Genomic DNA, 23,336 nt, shown 5'->3' with positions numbered 1-23,336 from the left:
TAAATTAAACAACCGCTAATGAAACCTATCACAATAATACTGAAAAATATAATCAGGAAAACATTTTTTTTTAATTCATGGAAAACCAATGCAACAAGATAGATTTATTATTCAGATATAGAGTACTGAAACGACAATCACACTAAGTGATATTATGTAAGTAGTTTTGTCATTTAGAATATATTTTTGTTACTAGGTTAGTTTAAAGTATAGTTACTTGTACTCAGCAGTATTGCACTTTAAGTTTTGTATTATTCATGTATATTCAATATAATGGTTTTACAATCACAACGAAACAAATTAAATTTAAATTTATATAATAAAATTTAAGTGTCGCTCCATTTCAAAGTACTCGATGTTACCATCGTATCATAAGGTTTGCTCTTAATTTTGAGCTTAATGAAATCTGTCTTTATGAAATGCATTAGAAACATAACTTTGTTGAAGCATTGATAAAGCATTCAACTGCGACATATTTACAGCCTCGAAATCATTTTATTGAAAGCTTGTCCACTGTAACTTGGAAAAGGAAAAAGTTTCTAATTTCAAACATTGTATCATTTACTATTAAATTACAACAAGAAAATGTATTTCAATAAGATATCAGGATAATTTATCAAAATTAAAATCAATTTAAGGCAACTAAGTATCATCATACAACGAAGGAAGGGAATAAATGAGGGTATTACTAATACGTTGGTTTCTGCTAACGTACAATAGTGAGTTGATGAAAGCAAAATTGGTTGAAATATTGACTGGCCTATCTATCACTTCAATTTACATGATTATACATAACAGAATTGAATTCTTTAGGCATCTCAAATATAAAAAAAGCTTGTATTTTTTTCTTCACAAGTAGATTTTGAATTTAAACTGAACTACTTAAATGATAAGTTGAACATTTGTTCTTAGTAATATAAAATTTACAGTTTGAGAAAATTTAGGGCGACTTCTCGTTTTATCATTTTATATTATTAATTATTTGTAGCAAAATAGAGATTTGATATATTTGTCAAATGGCCATATGTGTTGAGTAAAACTATAGATAAAAATGTCATGAGTATGAATTATATTATGTACAGTCTGCGGCAAAAAACCTTCAACATGAGCATGTAAGTTAATTGTGAAACTACGCCAAACAGCGCAGGGAATCAATATAACGTCTAAGAAGCACGAATCACACTAGGAGAAAACACGGCTTCCTCCCCTGCACACGTATTTTGGAGCAAAAGACTTCGTCATTTCACAGTAAACTTACATGCTCATGTTGCAGGTTTTATGCTGCGGACTGTACCATTCACCCTTTAAAACGAATTTGAGTCTGAATAAGATTGAGCTCCAGGCCTAAGATCACTGAGTTCCGGAGCAGACGCTATCCTCATTGATTGTTAGGAACTACATTTTTCTGACTATCATCTACGCATTAACCATATATCAGTCTCTTATATTCTTTGATACGGTATTTAAAGCATGGATTTTATAAAAGTATAATACCTTCCTACTCTACAAGTCGATACCAAATTTATTATATTACGTTTCATAATTATTTAATTATTTATGACCTTTCACTGGAAACTTCTATTTTTGATAGTAGTCGTTTAAAGAGAATTGAAGAAGCTATTTAGGACATTATTTGAGAAAATATTGTCATATTAAGAACATAATAAAATGAATAGAAGGTTAAGAGAGACAGAAAGATTACAATGAATAGGCAACTTTAAGGAGTTCAGTGGTGATAGAATATTTATGAAGATGCTGCTGATGATATACATTTTCTTAAATGAGATAAGTGAATTTTTGGTACCTAAAGAATGAAATAAATAAATGAAGTTACTACTACTAATCATCTTTTGTTTTGTAAAATATATTGATGATCGTCCGTCGATCGTCGTCTTCTATGTAGCAACTTACTAATCGAAATTTAAGATACTATGATTCTTCTCCTTAAGAGTGATTTTGATTGTATATCTTATATTTCGTATCTATCAATGTGTACTCTATTCCAGCGTGATCTCTACCTGTCCTTAATATATATATGCTCCTTCGTACCAAAGTGGTTATACGTACACTTTCTGTGCGTGTGGTCTCCCGTTCGATTCTTGATAAGAAAAAATGAAATGAAAAAAAATCTTTGAGTTTTACGTCCCACGGTTATGCAGACTGGGCTAAAGGAGACGGTGATAATGAGAAATGAATGAAATAGTGGAATGAAGAAAGTGGGAGGAAACGGTAGAACCCGAAAAATCCATGCTCACGATGTTTATCCACAATAAAGATCACTTGGCGTGAGCAAGGATAGAACCAGGGACCCCATGCACAGGTGAACGCTCTACCACTGAGCCACCGCGGCCCCATTCTTGATACGAGTACTTACCGTGAATATAAATCCGAGAAGTGGTTCGGATCTCACTTTAAGCAATAGGTGCCATCTCATATAGTCTCGGTGCTAAAAAGAGTTTAAATTTAATTTAATCAATCAATCAATGCAATTGCCTATATTTATCCATCATCCTAAGTTATATTTTTCATTATTGCTTTCGGTGATGCAGAAAAGGAAAGAAAAGAAAAAAAACTGGTAAACGCATAACATCGTGAAATAAAATAACATTATTTATCTACTCCCAAAGACTCCTATACCAAAACCTCACGATGATGCTACGTTAGTACTCGTTCCTGATAAAGCTTCAATGGTGAAAAAGAACGCTAATTTTAAAGAAGAGTACCCTTTTAAGATAGAAATTGTTTCTGAAAATACCTTCTAAAATGCTCAGAATAAGTAAGATTCTATATTGAAAAGTACTTGATATTTGAACAAATAAATTCTTGTGCAATATTCTATTCAATCATATGCTTTATAATCTTGTACCTTGACATTATATTAACCTAGAATATTTCTTTAATAAATTGTGTCTCCTTAGGGTTATTTGTATAAAATACAAGAAAACTTGAACAAAAGATTCAAAGACGTAAACATACATCTTCCATGAAGAATGGAGCTATTTTGATCGAAAATCAAAAATGACTATAAACTGATAACTTTTTGCAGAACAAGAAACTCTTTATCTCACATTAATCACCAATGTTTTCAGATTGCGTATACAGAACATTTCACAACTCATGTTAAGACATTTGGAGGCGCTTGTGCTTATGAAATAAAGCCAACATACCGCATAATTCAAACACTGTCAGCTTTATACGAACTCTAAGGAAAGATATCTTGAAATAACCAGTAGTATCTGATTTAGGATTTTGGAAAATTGTGAAAGGTGTTTTTCGTAGAAAGTAGATAACCTGTAATAACCTCCCAGATACAATAGGAAATAATAACATGAAAATTTTCTTCCGTAGCAGTCTTAATGTTTCAAATTAAGACTTGTTGGCTATCTCACCTACGATATTCTCTAAATTTTTCAACACTGGTTCCTGTAAATCCTTCAGTGTTAATGCTTTGTGGTTTCCAAGTTTATTTTCTCATATATCACAAAACTCGTAACAGAAAACAATCTATTAGATTTCCTTTCACGTAGATGTTATGGTTCGTTTCCTTGAGCAGAATTATTTCCCAAATGAATTAAAAAATCTGTTTTTCTGTATACACAGAAAAATACAACTTATCCTTACACCCCTTAAATTTCTTATTACGCCTTCTTTTGGAAATATATTTCCTATTACAAATCACAGTATATATATATATATATATATATATATATATGTGTGTGTGTGTGTGTGTGTGTGTGAGAGAGAGAGAGAGAGAGAGAGCATGTTATTTAATGCGTTATCAATGCGCAATATTTATTAAAAAATCAATCATTCTTGTGTGCTACTACAGTTTACGACTATGACTGGTCAGATGACATAAGTTTATGGTCAGTGCATCGATTTCTAGCGCCATTTATTTTGGCTTTAAAAATGGAAGTCGCAGCCTCTAATTCAGGTAGCTCCCTCGTTCCCTTACGGTGCTGGATCAACATAAAGAATCTCTAGCTCAACCCGTGGTTGCAAAGGCACTCGCACTACCCATTCTAATACAATAGCATAAAGAGATTTGTGTGAATATCGACGTTGTCTATTAATTACATCATTATGTAAAAACGACTGAACGGTTTGAAATTAACTTTTGAATAATTTAATTTTGATTCAAATACGCATTACTTGAAAAAAAGGGTTCAAATATACTTTTCAAATATTTTCCGTAAACATACTTCCGTACCAAAAACAAGTATTTCGCTTTTATATTTATATTTGTATTACTTGTATTTCAAAGCGAAATTACTACAAATTGGGTTTAGCAACTCATGCAAATCATGAATACCATTTTATAAAATATCGTTGTAGTGGTTGTTCGATTAAATCAATATTGTATTCATTTATTTAAGGCTATACCAATAGATGAAACTAAATCTGTATACATATCAGTTATTATTTGAACATTTCTTCCCATATTCTTTTATTGGATTTTTGACATGAAAACATTCGTACTTGCCCAATATATCAGATGAAATACAGTTTGAAAATATAGTTAATTTCGTCAGTTTTTATGGCAGATATTTTTTTATTTAATCTCTTACGCCGATTTGTTGTATTCTAAACGACCCAGAGACAACCTGGAGAGCAGTCAGTCAGATCTTTTTGCCTTTGTGTGTATAGTTGGAACATCACTATTGAAAAAACAAATAGTGACGCATCGTAATTGGTTGATATTCCACATATAAAATTTTGAGACTTTGTAATTACCAGTTGTTGCACCCAGACCCTCGATCCTGTGTTACACTATGGATTAAAATCGAGTTTAATTGAAATCTCCAATCCTTTACTTGTTCTAATAATAAATAGCAAAACACATTCATGTTCAATATTATCATTATCCATTCCTAAAATAAATACATTGAAACAATACGGTTTAAGTTCAAATTAAATCGTCACATTATATTACTGTAGAAGTACACAAATATTAATACCCAAATCGAAATATGATTACGATTCTTGTCCTATTTCGAATTAACTACATTAAAACAATGCAGTTTATAAGTTGCAATCAAATCACCACAATAGTTTTAAATTTATAAATTGCCTGTACACTAGCAGTATTTATTGGTATCAGATAGGCAGATAGAGACACCTATTAGCTTGATTGGGTACTATTAGAAATTAGTGTTACTCATAGATTAATATGTTTTGTATTATAAATAGAATTTTGAATCAAAATTGTAATAAACTTAGTGCAAAGGCATTAAATTCAACTAAAGAAATAAACAAGTGAATTTCGTTTCGCATTTGTGAAATTACAGTAGACTTCCAAACTATGCCAATTCAATATTGAAACAATAACAGATGGATAGTGTAAGATTACGTATTAAATTTCTACCGTTTTAGTAGAGAGACACAGGAGAAGTTAGAATCTTTTCTTAAGACACTGAATCGATTCCCAAGATCCGCTTTGTCATTATCTAGCGTATATTTCTGAATCCAAGACGACTCCGAATCCAAGGCGACTCCCCTTTTCAGGGTTATTTAAAAAATCATCTACAGCACACACGTGGTATATTTTTAGAACTTACTACAAAACCACATTAAAAATCAAATCAGATACAGACTTGTATTAGTCTTTCTCACTTTAAGGGTTCACTGAATCTTCGAATGTTCAAGGCTAAAACCGTAGGCTAGGAACAAGATGAAGTTCGTTTACTAAGAAAAATCTCCACATCATATGTCGCGAAAGCAAGACAATCCCATAATTTTGAACACAACATTGCGACAAATAATCTCGTCTTAGATTCAGAAATATACGGTATTACTGCTTTTGTTCTATGGCTATCAACGTTGAAAATGGGAACGATTGATATCTACCACTTCCAGTTTAAATAGAGGGTTAACGCAGGAGATACAATCTATTCTTGGAACGCTGAATAGAATTTTAAAAAATGCTTTTTTTATATATCTTATCGTTTCTGCTCTATGAAGACCAATATTGAAGCCGGAAGTACTACTAGATTTCTACTACTTTCGGTTTTAGGGTAAAAAATATATATTTTCTACCACTTTCGGTTAGTGTGTTAGGGTGAAAATGGTATATTTTCTTACTATGCTAAGTAGATTACAAAGAACCGTTTACCGTTATCTCTTACCATTTTTGTTCTAAGGCGATCAACATTGAAACCTATGGTTGACTTCTACCACTTTCGGTTAGAATAGAGTATTAACGGAGTAGATGAAAACTATTCTTAGGATGCTGAATCGAATGCAAAAAATAAAAAATAAATTAATAAAATAAACTCGATATCTCTTACGTTTTTGCAGTATTTAAATCAATATTGAAACCGGAAGTACTAGCAGATATCAATGATTTTTGCTTTTGCCATAGTGTTACGGGTGCTTATGTTTCCCTAAGACACTGAATCGATTCCAAGAAACCGCTTGTCGCTATCTATTATCGCTTTGTTCTATGATGATCAACATGGAAACTGCAAACGGTTTATTTCTATCACTTTCAGTTTGAATAGATGGTTAATGGAAGAGAAAGGGCCTATTCTTGGGATACTGAATCGATGTAGAAAATAGCTTGTCGATATATCTTATCATTTTTGTTCTGATACAAAACTACAGACGGATGGACATAGCTGTACTACAAGGCTTTCGACACTTGTGCATAGATAGTTTGAAAGTCTAATAATAATAATTGTTATACATAACTGGACTTAAACTAGAAAACTATTTTCTTTCTTTTCTTTTCCTCATCATATCAATGCGCGTTGGGATCTCATCACACATGTACAACTAATGTGCTAATACGTAATCATAATTGCAAATAAAAATTAGAGGAACAAACGAGTAAAAAATATATAAGTAAATAATAGACTGTAAGAATGTTTCTAGAGCTGCTATAGTGAAAGGAAAACAATATCTTTTCAGTTCTACTTCATAGAATAGGTCGAATCGAAGTATCGAATAGAGAAAAAGATTGTGATTTATTAAGAGCTCTAGAATTACACACAAAAAGAAAAAGTTTAAACAGCTTGGTACAGCATGATAGGCAATTTTCAACTAAAGAGATACGCATTTCAATATTTTTAGAATAATTTGACTGACCTTGCAGAAAACAGAAATAAAGTGCATTTTTAGGTACACCGGTAAGCTTCAGAAAGTATTTTTCCTTCTTCTATCTTTTTTCTTTCTGTTCAGTTAGGCTGGAAAGAAAATTCAGCGTGGTAAGCATTACTCTTACTGATATAATAAACAAAAGTGCCGTAATATATGATCGTTGTCATGAATAGTCTTTTACATGTTTCATACACTGCGTCTGACAAATTACGGAGCTGTGACAAATCAGGTCCTCTGTTCTTCTGTCTCCATTTGAAAGGAAAACTTTCATATCTGTGCTGACAGTATTGTATTCTTCAGTGTCAAACCACAAAAGGTTAAAGCTTTTAAAAATTGGGGGAGATGATGGTAAGATAATAGATATGCGGATGTGAAGCACAAGTGAAGGATTATATATATATATATATATATATATATATATATATATATATATATATATATATATATATTTGAAATCTCACAAGTATTTGCCTGAAAAGTAAATATACCAAATTTTAAGCGATTTAAGTTTAACACCCTTTTCAGCTCCAAGGATATATAAGATGAGACTTACTAGTGTGAGATGAAGTTTTATTCGAGGCTTGAAATACCCATCGAAAATCTAAACTTGTTACCACGCCCATGAAAGTAATGATCGTTAGCCACTTCATTAAGAAATGAAACACATTAGTACAAAAAAGATCAATTACAAAATTTAATCTAATAATAATCGGTTAGGAGCAAAGAATAGTTTAGGAGGCAAGATTGATGGTCAGTGGTAAAATTCTTAATTCTGGTGTATGTGGTCCCTAGTTCGATTGCAGGTATCTAAATTTGTGAAGGATGACATTGTATGTGTAGATTTTCTTCGCTATCTCATGTTTCTTCCCACAATTTCAATCCACCGATTCATACACTCTTATTAATCATCCATTTCCTGTAGTTCACAGGGTATGAACATGTTACGTTAAACTAAATATTTCATTTCAATTTCAAAATATATGGTTCCACGTATTGGCTTTCTCGCATTTTTTTTTTTTTTTTTTTTTTTTTAAGTTTATTCCTGTACGTTAAGAAAAGGATATTTCTTTCCTTGATACATTTTCCAATAAAGGAAGAGATGAAATCTTTAATCTAATGTCTCACATTTATGCCCTTTAAGGTAAAGGAGATGGAGATTAATAACAGTGAATATATGAAAGAATTTATAGAATAAGAATGTAGAAGAAAATGGTAAAGCCAGAAGAAACCCGCGGATACGATGTAGTGTACCACAAACTCAATTGTTTGAGATCGACCAAAGGATCAATCACGCCAGATGTGAGCACTCTATCACTGATACGTCGCGCGCGAGAGAGAGAGAACAAGTTGTTAATATCATTTATAAGAAAATCACTAATTTCAACCTATCTATCGTTCTCAAAGTAAAAGTAATAGAAATAGTTCTTCCTTAATACTCTTTTTCATCTCTACCGCGCTTTATTGATTTTCTCTTTCGCGAAAGATTGTCATAACTGAAGGGGAAAATTAAAACAAACATAAGGAATTAGCCATTAAGCTTAAATTTTGTTCCTATCCATCGAATAATATTTTAGCCAAACGGCTATCCAAAACAATCTTTCTCTCTCTCTCTCTCTCTCTCTCTCTCTCTCTCTCTCTCTCTCTCTTCTTTTCTTTCTTTTTTTCGTATCGGGATGTCGAACTTTCTAAATAATTCTCATACACTGCTAACAATTAAAATTGCAATATTAATAAAAATAAAATGAAATCTTAAGTTTAACATCCCACGATTGTGCCAGTTAGGCTAAAGGAGACGATAATAAGAAATTAATGAAGTGGTGGAATGAAGAAAGTGGAAGAAAACGGGAGAACGCCCGGGAAAAGCCACGCACACGGTGTCTGCCCACCATAAAGAACACTTGGCGCGATCTGGGATCAAACCAAAGATCCCATGCACCAGAGGTGAACGCTCTATCACTGAGCCAACGTAGCTCCATGCAACATTAAGAAAGAGAACTTACAACGCTATATTTGGAAAATAGATACTTGGTAGTACAAGGGTAAAACCTTTACACTTATTGATCTATGCGACGTGCTATGGTGCCTCAGAAAGCACCAAAACTGTATATAGATCAGTACTGAATGCAGCCACCTTGGGCATCAATTATTGCTGCAGTATTTCAAACGATAAAATGAGGAGGAGACATCAGATATTGTCTTAGAGTGTCTCAAGTCATAGGGTTTGGACATGTCGGCATATTTCGTCTGCTGTAAGCATGGTGATCAGTGATGTGCAAATAGTTACATGTGCAATAGGCGAGAGGTCAGGTGAAATAGATGTGCGATGGAATCAGTACAATACTCGTATGTTGTTCATTCAAAAATTGTCAAACGTTGCGTGTCACATGTTATCTGGCACCACATTCAGGATCTGCAAGAGAGGGAGCAGAATAGACTTCAACATCTCATGCCATTCAGTCCGCCAAACACGAGTTCCAGCCCCAGACGTCTCTGGAATGTAGTCAAAAAAAAATCGTAGCAACGAGCGCCATGGAAAAATGCCCTGATAGTCCAGATAAAGCATCTAACGTATTCGGACACTGGTCACTGTACAACATTCTCAAATTTCCCGAATTGCCGTTGTGTTGCACAATGTAACTGTTCTCTCGGTCAGTGGTGTGAAAGAGTCGTTAGAATCTTGTCCCTGGTGTGATTCTTCTTCGAGTTACTAGTTCCACAATCGCATCACTGTGCTATATTACTGCACACGACTCACATTTGCAGAACGGTAATCGGCAGTCTTGATACTCCACTATTCTGCCACAATGAAAAAGAAAATCTCTAATATGACTGCTGTATTCGGAAACGAATTATTTTTTAATCGTCAGACCACAACATGTCTTGCAAACATATTTATACTACGTAACTGCAGCTCTCTGTTTTTCCACAATTGTTGTTGCCAAGAGCTTTGCAGACAAACATAATGCATAACGTAGCAGGGGCTGTAAGCACTTTGTACACATTTTGCAACTTCCTGCTTCCTGATATCAAATTTGTAATAGCCAGTTGTGCATTTTTCTCCATATTAAAATTTATTTATTTATTTTTTACCTATGGTCGGGTATTTTTTCTATATACAGAATTACTAGTAGAGCCCAATGGTTTCTGTTTCGTGTGTCTTTAAGTCCATTCGGAGATAAGATACTAGATTTGAACTAAGATTTATCCTCCAAATCAAGTATAAATCATTCCTGCATTTAAAAAGTCTTTTTTTAAGGGTACACTGTACATTTAATTTTAAGATAAGCGCTGAATAGGTTGCTTCATAAATACCAAGAGTTGTACTAGAATTATAATTTAATCATAACATCATCTCTTAGCTTGAGTCAGGGCTAGTATTACTCTTCTTGTAAGTGAATCAGCTATTGAAATTAAATTAGTTTTCTAATGCTTATTTTATTTCTCTATTCCTTATTGGCAAATTTAATGGTCAATTAATTCCAGTTTCATTTCTCTTCTATTTATAGTTGACTTCATTCAGTTTTCTTAATGTAAGTATTTTAACAAACAAACGAGATATATCATTTTTAATATTTTTGTTCCTTTTACATTTATAAGAATTTCTGGCGTTTATATTCATAATGAAATCTGCTAACTTGTGCACACCCATTAAACAAGAAATGGAAAACAAAGCTGCATTGAATTTATAATTGTATAATACAATGAAATGTCCTGGTAATCTTCACATTTCATTATCACTGCTCTATTTTCGTCAATCGAACTAGGCACATCATTTTAGTGATTTTTTTAAAAAGGGACTTCAACCTAACAAATCAACAGATAATTGAAGTGAAAAACAGGAAACATAGATAAAGCATGATCAACCAAGTAAGGTATACTAATGCAGTGTAATTTGACGCAACAGAATACATTTTTGTTTTTTAAAGTTTTTGCTTACCTTTCTTGTTTTAGTGCATTCTGCTTACAAGCGTTTCCTCCAGTCGAGTGTGAAATTTGTTACGGTACTAGAACTCAAAAATGAATCACAAATTGATGTGAAAAGTTTCAGCTAATGGCAATATCGACAGCCAGTATTTAGTTACAATCTTTTTTATCTATTGGCCTGAATTTTTCAAACTGTGGTCCACGAAGCACTGGTGAGTCTTGAGATTTGCCCTTGAGATCCTCTTAGATTGAACATTAACCCTAAAAAGACAAAAAATAAAATAATCAAGTGTTTGAGTATTACGCACTATAGTTGACAATTTTAAACATTCATAATTTTTTCAGATACGAGATAGAGTTTAATTAGATAATGCTTATAAACCACTAATATATATATATATATATATATATATATATATATATATATATATATATATATATATATATGCAAATACTTTATATAATAAAAAAATATAAATTTGTTTTCAGAGGAAACAAGATTAGGTAACCTGCATAATATTCTGACTAACACTAGTGGTTCCCATTTAAAAGCAGCTCGAAAGTTCGAAAAATGTTGCTATAAATTGTTTATTCATTTTTTTAAAAAATGAAACTATAACATATGGACAGGATGGGATCATGGCGGTGCTATCCTCTTGTGTGAAAGATCCCTAGTTCGATCCAGGTCATAGGAGTTTGTAGTTGATAACACTGTGTCCGTGGATTTTCTCGGGGTCCTCCCACATTCTCATTCCACAAATTCTTTAAGGCTAACATATATACAAAGATTCCAGGTGTGGAGTTAGCTTATAAAGCATAATGACGTTTATATATATTTTGCTTGGTTGAAAACTTACTACCCCAAATTACTCCCTACCTTCTCCTTCAAGATTATCTGTTCGAATTATTAGGTTTGTTCCACCCACCCAACCAGGTACATTCTAGAAACGTGCCATTTAAGTTCCATATGTACCGTTTACGTACCTGGTACTTGAAAAATGTACATTTCATATGCATAGCACGTGTCGCTAGGTACGTGCCTTTCGAGGAATTTCTGACACTTGAAAGGTACTTTTACATGCTTCACTGGAATGTGAGGAATGTGAATGGCACATACCCCATGTACCATGGCATGGTTGTGCGTAAGTTGCTTCGTATTGCGACTAGGGTTGCCAATTTAGCCACTTTGTGACGAGATCTGGCCATTTTGAGAACGTCGTTAGTCACATAATTTCCAAAGAGCCAATAGTGGCTTTTTAGCCATATGCTTTTCACTTCTATAGCCACTTTCTGAGTTTAGCCACATTGTAATATATTGTGTGTGTCATTTTGCAATTTTCTGACGTTTGATGCGTTCTCTAGGTTGTAACATTCTAAACCCCACTGGCAGAATTGTCCTCATAAAATTAGCATTGATGGTTATATTGTGACGTTACACAGCAGAGAATTAGTTCAAAACCTGTACGTTAAAACTAGACGTTAAATAAAATTTTCGGGAAGACGTAAGTTTAAGTATAAACTAACTCCTTAAAGAAATTCAGCCTGATAATATAGACATCCTTCAGGAAATGGTTATCCTTCCTTTTCCATTATTATTTGGCTATGAAACAAATGCCGGAGACATATACAACCGCTATATACAACAGTGTGGTGTTGGAATGTGTAATGATTAGGATGTGATGTTTTATTTTATTTTTTTGAAAGTTCAACACTTCCAATGTACCCGTAAAAATGTACTAAAGAAATAGTGCCCATGTTTTTTAAATATTCAATTAGAACTGGACAATCTACATGAAATTTGCAATCGATCAGTGAAAACGTCATCTTTCTAGAGCCTGTAGTTTCTGAGATCTCATTGTCGAGAAACATATATGTGTATTTTAAAAGAGCTCCAAAGATGGCAGCACAATTCATTTGCATGTATTTCGGAGAAGGCTTACTAAAGGCAAAGGCCTTTGAACAATAATTTAAAAGGATAAACTTTGTGAAAAATATTTATTTCAGTAATTTATTTAAACTACACTCTTTTAAAAATATTTGTCTTTGTTATAAACGTGAAATCACAAATAACCGTAAATCAAAGGTTTGAATGCTAAGATTATAGGTTAGAGCTCGGTCGCTCGTAAATGTTACTGTAGTATTTTAATAGATAGTTAAATTGCCATACAGATGCCGGAGGAGGACATATATTTTCAGAGTTAGTTGCTTGGCTTTTTTTAAAAGTACAAGCTTCTAAATTCGAACGTAAAAATGAAGCGTTAAGGTTTTAGTATTTAAGTACTCGCACCCCCAGTTGCATAGCACTGCCCTAAGGAACATTACTGACATGCCTAGTACATTCCTGGCACATGCCAATGCCAAGTAAATGTGTCAAGTACATACACGGTACGTGATATACACATAATAGATACATTCCTCGGTATGTGTCATGCACGTACTTTTGGGCGGAAGTAACCTTATTCCTTACATGTGTATTTCACATGATTGCTCTATTCACGTACCTATCATGTACATTCCAATGTACCTCGAGGAACATTCTTTACACATGATCAGTATGTACTTGTGTTGGGTGGGCATTACCTATGCTGAAAAGTCCTCTAAAAATAATTTCTCTCAACATAACACCGGGCTTAAGAAAATATTCAGTGTTTAAAGTTTGGGCAAGTTAAAGCAAGACATCAGAGACATAAGTAAAAAGCTGTAAGTTGTTGTTTTGAAAAGTCATTAACATTTTATCTAACTGCAAACTCAACTTTCATTTGTTCAAAAATACATTTTCTCTTCCTATAGGGCATGTTTTTTGGTTCTTCAATTTTTGTACACAATTAGTTTTTGTCCAAATTACTTAGATCCGTAAATATCCAATGACGATTGTGTGTTTTGCTAAAGAACGCATCAAATAAGTGTTGTTAAGTACTTTAATTGAATGTTTATAATGCTTCTTCTGCTTGAAATGTTCCCTCAGAATAGTAAAAGACAAATATTTTAAACAAATTGAAAGCCTAACACAATAGAAAAAACGTTAGTGAATTCCTTTTTGTAAATAGAAAAAGTATACCTAATTTGGTTGTTGGTGTTTCATTTGTGCATTTTTTTAATTGGTCTACCTTTTGATGCGTAAAAATATAATCCAGTTTCTCTTTAAATTTTACCACTGACAATGTCTGTGGTTGAGCAACCGAAAGCATTCTACTCATATAATAAACTGGCTTCATAATTCTCAAATTCGAAGCATTTCACTATTATAAGCCCTCTACATATCTTGTAAAATTTAGCTGAATTTAGTATGAATTCAGCTGAAGTTATCACCCAGCTTCAATTATCTGTTTTTTAAGTGCTAATATGCGATCTTTACAATTAAATTCATTATCTTCCAAATTATAATTCGTGTACTGTCACGTATTATTTCTCTTTTGTTATTTTTTCCTCTTCCAAGTGATGATCCCAGGAGTAGAGATAGCGTTATAATGACACGAAAGAATAAAAATAATAAAATAAAATAAATGTATTTAGACATTTCACAAATCTACATATGAAAAGAATAAATTTATAATATCAACCTATCTAATATTTCATAGATACAAGACTTGTCTGACACATTCAATAGATCTGAACCAAATACGTATTAATTTAAGTATTTGGAGGCTTTGTCAGGTTTATTTTGTTCTCTCTTTTTCTATGCGCTCAATAAATGTAATTTACTGAAGAATGAAAATTGAACATTTGATTTTCTTGGGAAAGGCTGATTTCAGCCGAACAGCCAATGATAATTGAGCAATACAGTGCTATGTTTTACTTACTTATTTTAACTACTATATTTATAATATCTAATTATGTGAAACCTGTAGTGTTATTCGTTTTGGCTAATGTATTTTCCCTCTTTTTTTGCAGGCATTGCCCCTATTGGTATTTTGCCTGTTATTGGACACAATAGCACTGGCAGAACGATCTGGTTCACCATCATTTATGAGACAGCTGCATGAATTTCTACGGCCTCCACCTCCACCAGTCGAAGTGAAACTACGACCTCGTCCTCCACCCAGAAACGCTCATTACATTGGAAATCACAACCGTTCGCCACCAAGAATAGCCAGGTGGTTCTTTACAAGGGAGAAAGAAAGGCAACCTCATCTATCACCTCCTCCTCCACCCTCACCTCCAAAACCAGTATTTAAATCGCGTGGTCCTCCACCAAATTATCACCGACGACCCGATATGAGTGAAACGCAGAACCAACCTATTAAAATACCTTTTGGTGTGAAGCATTTCAAACCTCCTAAGGAGGAGTGTAACCCGTGCAATAAAATTCCATGGGTACCACTCTCCAAAACTCCAGCTGTAGTATCAGATCAGGTTATGTCGTTGGTTGATGCTCCCAACTTATCACAAAAACCAAGCTCCGGTTATGGAGCTCCTTCGTCATTAGGTCCAAGTGGTTCTTACGGGATCTACGAATCGCAAAACTCAAATGGTGAGCAATTGACCGCTCCAAGTAACGTGCATTCGCCCCAAGGAGGAGACTATGGTGGGCATTTATCACATGATTTACAACCTCCATCAATTGACACTCATGCAGATCATTCACAACAACAACAATCTGCAGATCTTGGTAAAGTTGTTGTAAACTTCTCGAATGATCCGCCTGCTCAACATCCGCAAGAAACACATGGTGGACATGGTCAACCTCACCCCGAAAATAATGATTTTGATATTGTAAAATCTGTCGAACATCAAATTCATTCTGCAGCACAATCATCATCAGTAGAAGATTCTCATAATAACATTCACATAGTCCCTAACGACCTACAACCACCACCACTTCATTCCCAAAATAATTTCCATTTCAGTTTGTCACAGTCTGAAGATCATATAGAACAAGTACCTAATTATATACATGATGGCACAAAGAATGACGATAGCCCACACCTGGTGCCTAGCATTAATGTAGGTAATTTTCTGCACTCAGTCGAATATCCGCCCGCAGTGCAACAAGGTCAGTTTGTGAAACAAAATCCAGATAATATCAATCAACATGAACAATCGGGTATCACTAATCATCATGACATAGGAGGTCTCCAAGCTCCCCCTCCACTTGTTCCATCTAACCATCGACCTGATAATTCTTTCGTACATGATTTGGAACCACCAAAAGAACAAGGGCTCTTAGATCCTCGTGAAAATGCTCAATACCAACCACAACATGGAGGAACTGTCTTCTCACAAGCTGGTAGTCAATCTCAACCTACTCAGGAACATCATCAAGTACCCAACCAGCATTTGTATGAGGACAACTTTATTGCTCAGAACGGTAATGAACATAACAAGCCATCAGCGAACTTTGGAGATCGTCCACCTGAAGTTATATTCCCTGAAAAGCAACCATCGGATCTGATATTTCCTGAGAAGCAAAACACATTTATTTCCAACAATAATGGACACTTTTCTCAATCAGAGTTCCATTCACAACAATATCAACCAGAGCCTGCTGAATCGCAGATTCCTAATGATGATGATAATTCATTACAACAACACAACGAGGAAGAGAATGAAATATTGACAGATGGTGATCACAAAATACAACATAAGCCAGAACAACATGTAACATCTCAACCTATTGTTGATTTCAGTCCATGGACTCCAACATCAGGACCTTACTCTACTTTAGGCAACACAAGGCTTTCTCCACCACCACCACCTTCTACCACTGCATCCCCAGCAGATGTGTTCATAACACCATCGGACAATAGATTTCCTCCAGATCCTAATTATGTGTTGTCAACGAACAATGAACAAGTACAAATACCTCTTCCACCTGTTCGCCCCGGTGTAAAGAAAACAAAACAAATTAGAATTATTGTGCCGTACACTTCATCTAATCAATTCAAGAACGAGCTAGGACAAAGACCTTATTACATTCACTTCCAGAGGGATTTGATTTCTTCTGGTTCAAATTCAGCAACTCCACGTACTGTACAAAAGCCACCTCGCTTAGAAATTCAGCATATAAACAGTAATACTGTCCGACAACAAGACAATAAAGAACAACACTTCGATTCTAGCTCAAATGGTAATAATCAAGAAGGTGTTTTCACAAATCCACTACCTAATGGTCACGGCTTGCCTTGGAACTTACAGGATCAACTCAACAAAGGACTAATTCCTCAAAGTGAGATAAGTACAAAACCGTTACCAGGGGAAGAATATGGTATACAACATATTTTAGCTACCAACATACGTAATCTTCTCTTAGATGAGGAAATGGAAACTGGTGAAGGAAGTTTAGAAGACAGCCAAGATCTTATTCGTCTTCAGAAGAACATAGACAAATGGACAGCACAAGCTTATTCAACGCCACCTAGAGATCTTAAGAAAACTACCGCATCTTTGTTCTTAAAACAATCTAAACACATTCCTGAAGAATTTTTACCACGTCCAACAATGCCGATAAATAACCTTTCAAGCACAACACCTGTAGAAAACCTTAAATCTTTATTTTATGAACATCAGCAAAAAGCACTCTCGAAGAAACAAAAATTTGCTCAAGAGTCATCAACAGTGAGAAGTGTTTCAACCACTCAAAACAGCGACACACTCGACGATCAATTTAAATCAGTTACATGGGATGATACGAAACTTGCCATATCACCATCTACAAATGAAAAGGTGTATGTAGTAACACCAGTAAGTACACTTAAAGTGACAACTCAGAAACCAAAATTTACTGTTACCAAGAGCAAAAAGATACCCATTGCAAAACGTATGTCAACAACAACAACTACCACTACACAAAAACCATCAACATCAGTGAATGATATCTCTCCGTTCCGTAAAGGTCCTGTATTTATAGTAACACCACAAACTACAATAACGCCTCCTATCACCACTCCCTCCTTTACGTTCCAGTCTCCTAGATTCATCATTCGACCTACTCCCTTATGGTATGGTCAACGCTTTGAAGCCAAGGACAAGGATAATTTCTTCGCAACTTTAAGTCCAACTGGAGAAGATATTTCAAGTACCAGTTGGTCACCAAAGAAGATCAAGTTCAAAGTGGCAGGATCCAAAATCCAGGACGTAGAGGATCTACATGCTAGTCAATCAAGTAAGTAAACATAAATGCTTTTCTATAAACTACTATCATAGAATAAAATACAAATATGTTCAACTGACAGCCTGTAAGTTCAATTTCTGAAGGGTTGATAAAGGATTTTTACTTTACTAATCTATATTCTTGCAGAATTGAAAGTTAAAGATAATATATTAATAAACTTATGTTATATCATTAAAGATTTGACCCACTTATTAAATTTAATAGTCTCCTAATGCTTCTTTTTATCAATTTCTAACAAAAGTAGTCACTACAACTACTTATAGATTGAACCCGAATAAATAAGGAAAAATCAAGGAAGGATAGAAAAATCGATTCGTTCGTTCGAATCACTCACTTCGTTCTGAATCACAAATGGAAGATCACTTCGTATGCATTTAGCGATCAGTTTCAATCTTAAATTCAAATTCCAATCGAATACTATGTAAAACGATTAAAATAGCTAAAAACTAAACAAAGTAAAATAAAATAAAACAAATAAACAAATAAATAAAAAATACTACTCTTTATTACAAAAGGTAACTAATAACACCTGATTCGTAATTCACAAAAGTTGCTTTATTGAATATAGTTTCTTTTGGGTAGGTTTGAGACAGAATGTCTAAACTTAAAGTGTACACATAACACTATTTGAAAACCAATGACTGAACTAAAAAAGCAGGCATCATGTATTTAGAGAATATTTTGTTTTAAGTTTAACTGTAAGCTCAAAATATCATCTAAATTATAAATATAATGTAGGAATTTCTTTCAGTTGTTGAAAACCTTTTGTATTGCTGCTATGAAAGAGCAAGTAGAAATTGCAAGAAGTCATTTACAAAGAGCATAATTATATCTTTATCCCACATTTTCATAAATGTTAATAAGCTGTACACTTCAAAAAAAAAAAAAAAAAAAAAAAAAAAAAAAAAGTACGAAAAATAAAAATAAATAAATAAACTGGTAATACTAGAGTGTCAACACTTAAGCTAAAACCAATGTACTTGATTGCAAAAAGTTATGTGAAAAAATAATTGCCAAGTAGTAAGAAACATTTCATTTAAGCATACTTTATGTTCTATATCAAGTAAAACTTCACACTTGAAAGTAAATACTTTAAATAAAGCGAAATAGCTAACATAAGGATACACATCTTTTTGAATGTTTGACAATAATTGCTTCCATTAATTAATTTATTTATTTATTTATTTATTTATTGGCTAATTAGGCGAGAAGCTAATGTACAGAATAAATTAATTGAAAAACCGGAATAATCCCTATATTATGCTGAAATATGTATATGTAGTGTTAATAAAACAAGAATAACAGAAAGTAGTATACACAAAATATACAATAATAGTTTATAGAAAACACGTAAAATTAATTAAAAAAATACAAAATAACATATGTATGAATATTACAGCGATTTAAAAATACAGCTATAACAAATCACATTTAGCTATTTAGTAATTTGACTTAAATGGTCCATGTGTTACCTCCTTTTACTTTTATTTCTATCAGCCATTGAACATTCTGGTCCTGAGTAAATATAACACATGAAGGCATACATAAACATATTATCATGCTCTAACATATTAATTATAAGAGCATATAAAAAAAATTGGGAATATCATTTCGACGAACAATCTGCAATGTACTTACAATAAAAAAAAAATTTAAAAGATATTTTTCATTGTCTTAACTAATATTGCGATGTTTTTCACACACAGATATATTTACAGAAAAGTTACACAAGGTTTTCAGTTGCCATAATCTTATTAAGAATAAATGTAATACTTTAATTATATAATTTTATAATAGGGAGCTGCATATATGATTGAAAAGGTTAATAGGGATTATTTCTCTCTCACTCACTTAATTTCTAATGTATTTTAATCAATTTGTTGATCCCATTTACGCCATTATAATGTTTGCATATTAATAGTCAACTTGATCATAAATTGGAGCATTCTTAATAATAATAATTTATGTTACTTCTTGTACTTATTGGCGATATTTGAATCTAGGAAATGTAAATTTAGAAGTGCAATACAATTATGTATAATTAAATATTTAAAAAAGTTAAGATTAATCATTAAAAATAATTAAGCCAAAATAATTAATAATTAAAATAGTTAATTTTACTTTTACTTTCAATTTCATTCGAAAAGTAAAAGTAAAATGGTCGATGATCCATCGTTTTGGTTTCTCAACTTAAAAATAATCAGCAATATATAGGGTATAATGCAATCTGTTTATCTCTCAAAATTTTCCTTCATCTCCTAAGCAAAGGTTAAATTATAATTCCAATATATGTATAAGAAACTACCTTTAGTTTTCAGTAAAATTTATTTGAATAAAAGAACTACGTACATATATCTAAAGGAATCGATGGAAACATCGAAATATTAAATTGATTTAAGAATTCTTTTTTAAAATTATTTGTTTCTTTGCTTTTGTTTTGTTTTTGTTGTGGTGTATGAACCTTTGACCTTTCTACGGAAAACTGTGAAAGTAAATATTTAAAAGGACATTGTTAAAAGGCGATAAAGGTAAATTTTTAAAAATCAAGACAACGGTTACTAACTTCACGTTATAGCAACAATAGTGGCGTTGATGGTAACAATATACATATGTGACTCTTTCTGTTACATGTCGATATATTTATACTGAAACAAAGTAACTTATTGTATGCTGTGCAACAAGAGTGAATTAGTAAATAATTCTGTAGGAATTGAGAGCAAGAAAGCTAAGAATCAAAATAAAAGGCTTACGTGATCACGTTTTCAAGCCATAGCACAGCTAACATATATATAATATGTACAACACATCTTTGCCCATCTTGACAATAAGAAGACAATAGAACAGGTAAAATCACACAATGATCATAAATAACAGTTTTCACACTAAAATATACCAAAATTCGAGTAAATTTTTATAGAGTATTCAGATTGTGTTTCAAGAATGATGATCTGAAAGAGGAATTGAAATTTTTGTTTAAGATTGGATTCAATAATTGATATGGCATCAACATGTTAGAAAAATAACTTTAACAGATAAAGAATTGCTTGGTGCACCATACAGGACTCAAGTTCTCAGATGGAATAACTGATGGTTTTTAAAACCATTGTACCCATTCTTGACTAAAAACTTGATGATAGTTTTATAGACTTGCAATATAAAAGCTGCCAATCACCTAAGAAATTAAAGGAACACCTTATCCACATATTAAGATTTCATCATTGACATAATGATTGGTTCTGAGGTATTTTGAACATAACCAGTTACAAATACGGACATGACAAAATACAACACAGAGATCAGAATACGATAATATGTGCGTGATTTCAAGCAATATTCACTTACTTCATGCCTTTCATCTCAAATGACTTAAAGTGTTCCAATATTGATATCCAGAAATTGAAAGTAATTAAGAATTAAAAAAATAAGGATAGTTTCTGAAATATTCTTATTAAAGTGAAATAGTCAAACTTCATGCTTTAGGAAATATACATATAAGATGGCATTCAATGATTGACCAGTTTGTTGGTAATCGAGAACCCACATTTGAAGAATTTCGTAAATGAAGATTGTACCTATTTTCCTCTTTTATAAAATAACTATCATTCACTTCAATCACGCCATGTCAGACAAAACTAAATAGGGAGCTGCTATGATTTATAGTTTTGACATTTTCTTTTAGTGTGTTCCTTCGTTATGCACATCATTTTATTGTGATTTTATGTTCTTTTTATCTTCTTGTTCTGAATATGAATAAAAATATGTTCTCCGAAATAATGTGTGTTGGCGTAGTTAGTTGTATTGTTTTGAAAAGTTGATAAATTTAAGCACTTCTTCAATATTATTTTTTGCTCATTCTATATGAAAAAGAAAATGTGCAGACGGTTATACTTCGCCTATTCAACTTTCTTAAGACCTTTAACATGAAATTTCAAGTTGTCATGAGATTAGCTATTCTATCCTTAGGTGAACAGCCAGAAGCTGCAGACCTAGTTTCCTTATAAATGGATGTACATACCTCTTTTTTAGCCTCTTATCTTCTTTTCTTTTTATCTTCAGTCCTCTTCGTGCTCATTGAGAATAACAGAAATAAGCATATTTTGAATGCCTTATCTCATACAAAATTATTCTATCATCTTTGAAATATTTACCAGAATAATCTATATTTACATTTCAGAGTATTTATTCAATGGCTTAATTCTTGTACAATAATATTTCAAAAATAAAAAAAAAAAAAATAAATAATGATGAGAGTGATTTTTGACTTCTATCCGTATATGTTTCTAATGTTAAATTTCATGAAACGTTAGCAATAACATAAACTCGGACAAAATGCCAAGAACGATCTCAATATTCTTACCTAAGTGAATACTTTATGGAATATGAAACAAATAATTGTTGTCGTAGTAATTTTGTTTTAAATGTTCGAAATATGCTATTTATAACTGTTAATTTCTGATTAGGAAAAACATGGAGCTTTGGCATTGAATAAAATATCTACTTTTAATCCACTAAAAATATAATAATAATATCTTAATATGTTTCCTGACTCAAAGGTTTAAGTCTATGAATAATCATAGGTAATAATTACACAACACGTAGATTCTGAGATAAAATAAGGGATTTTCTTTCATCAGTTCGCGGGTTTCCTACAGTACATATATGATAGTAATTTCATACCATCCCCTCTTCAGTTTGATGTACGATCGTTTATTATTTGCAAGTTCAAAATATTCCTAGTATCTTAAAGAATCTAGATTGATGATGATTCTCCCATAGAAAAATGTAAGCTGTCTAAATCTCTCTCTTCACTCAGTACTCGAAACGTTTCTACTTTGTACAGTTCGACTATTCCACGTGTCTATTCTATTCTCTCTCTTTTTCTTTAGTAGTAGTAGTAGTAGTAGTAGTAGTAGTAGTAGTAGTAGTAGTACTAGTAGTAGTAGTAGTAGTAGTAGTAGTAGTAGTAGTAGTAGTAGTAGTCGTCGTCGTAGTCGTAGTCGTAGTCGTAGTCGTCGTCGTCGTCGTCGTCGTCGTCGTCGTCCAAGTCTGAAAATCAGACTGGAAGACTATTTTATTTCTGTAAGATTTCACTACAGGACTTTTCTATAAGGACTTTTCCTTTCGATTCTTAAAGATATTTTAGAGGTTTTGGTAAATCCTACCCCGCTTGTGTAATTTGAATGGAAAAAGCATGTATTTTGGT

General features: G+C 32.7%; 2 protein-coding genes across 2 annotated transcripts in view; one reads left to right on the top strand and one right to left on the bottom strand.

Annotated features, from left to right (window-relative positions):
* Positions 1 to 23,336, top strand: part of LOC145680870 (uncharacterized) — a 232,258-nt gene that overhangs the window by 200,657 nt on the left and 8,265 nt on the right. Inside the window, exon 2 of the mRNA XM_081752009.1 lies at positions 14,914 to 18,124. Within this exon, the coding sequence (XP_081608135.1) occupies positions 14,914 to 18,124 (3,211 nt within the window). The remainder of the gene's footprint in view (positions 1 to 14,913; positions 18,125 to 23,336) is intronic.
* LOC145680871 (cell division cycle protein 20 homolog) overlaps positions 11,066 to 23,336 on the bottom strand; it is a 101,357-nt gene continuing 89,086 nt past the window's right edge. The window contains exon 2 of the mRNA XM_081752011.1: positions 11,066 to 11,283. The gene's annotated coding sequence lies outside the window, so the exon portion shown is untranslated. The remainder of the gene's footprint in view (positions 11,284 to 23,336) is intronic.

The sequence above is a fragment of the Thermobia domestica genome, chromosome 3, assembly GCF_964235325.1.
Source record: "Thermobia domestica chromosome 3, izTheDome1.hap1.1, whole genome shotgun sequence".
NCBI lineage: Eukaryota > Metazoa > Arthropoda > Insecta > Zygentoma > Lepismatidae > Thermobia > Thermobia domestica.
This window is presented reverse-complemented; position numbering and strand designations above follow the sequence as displayed.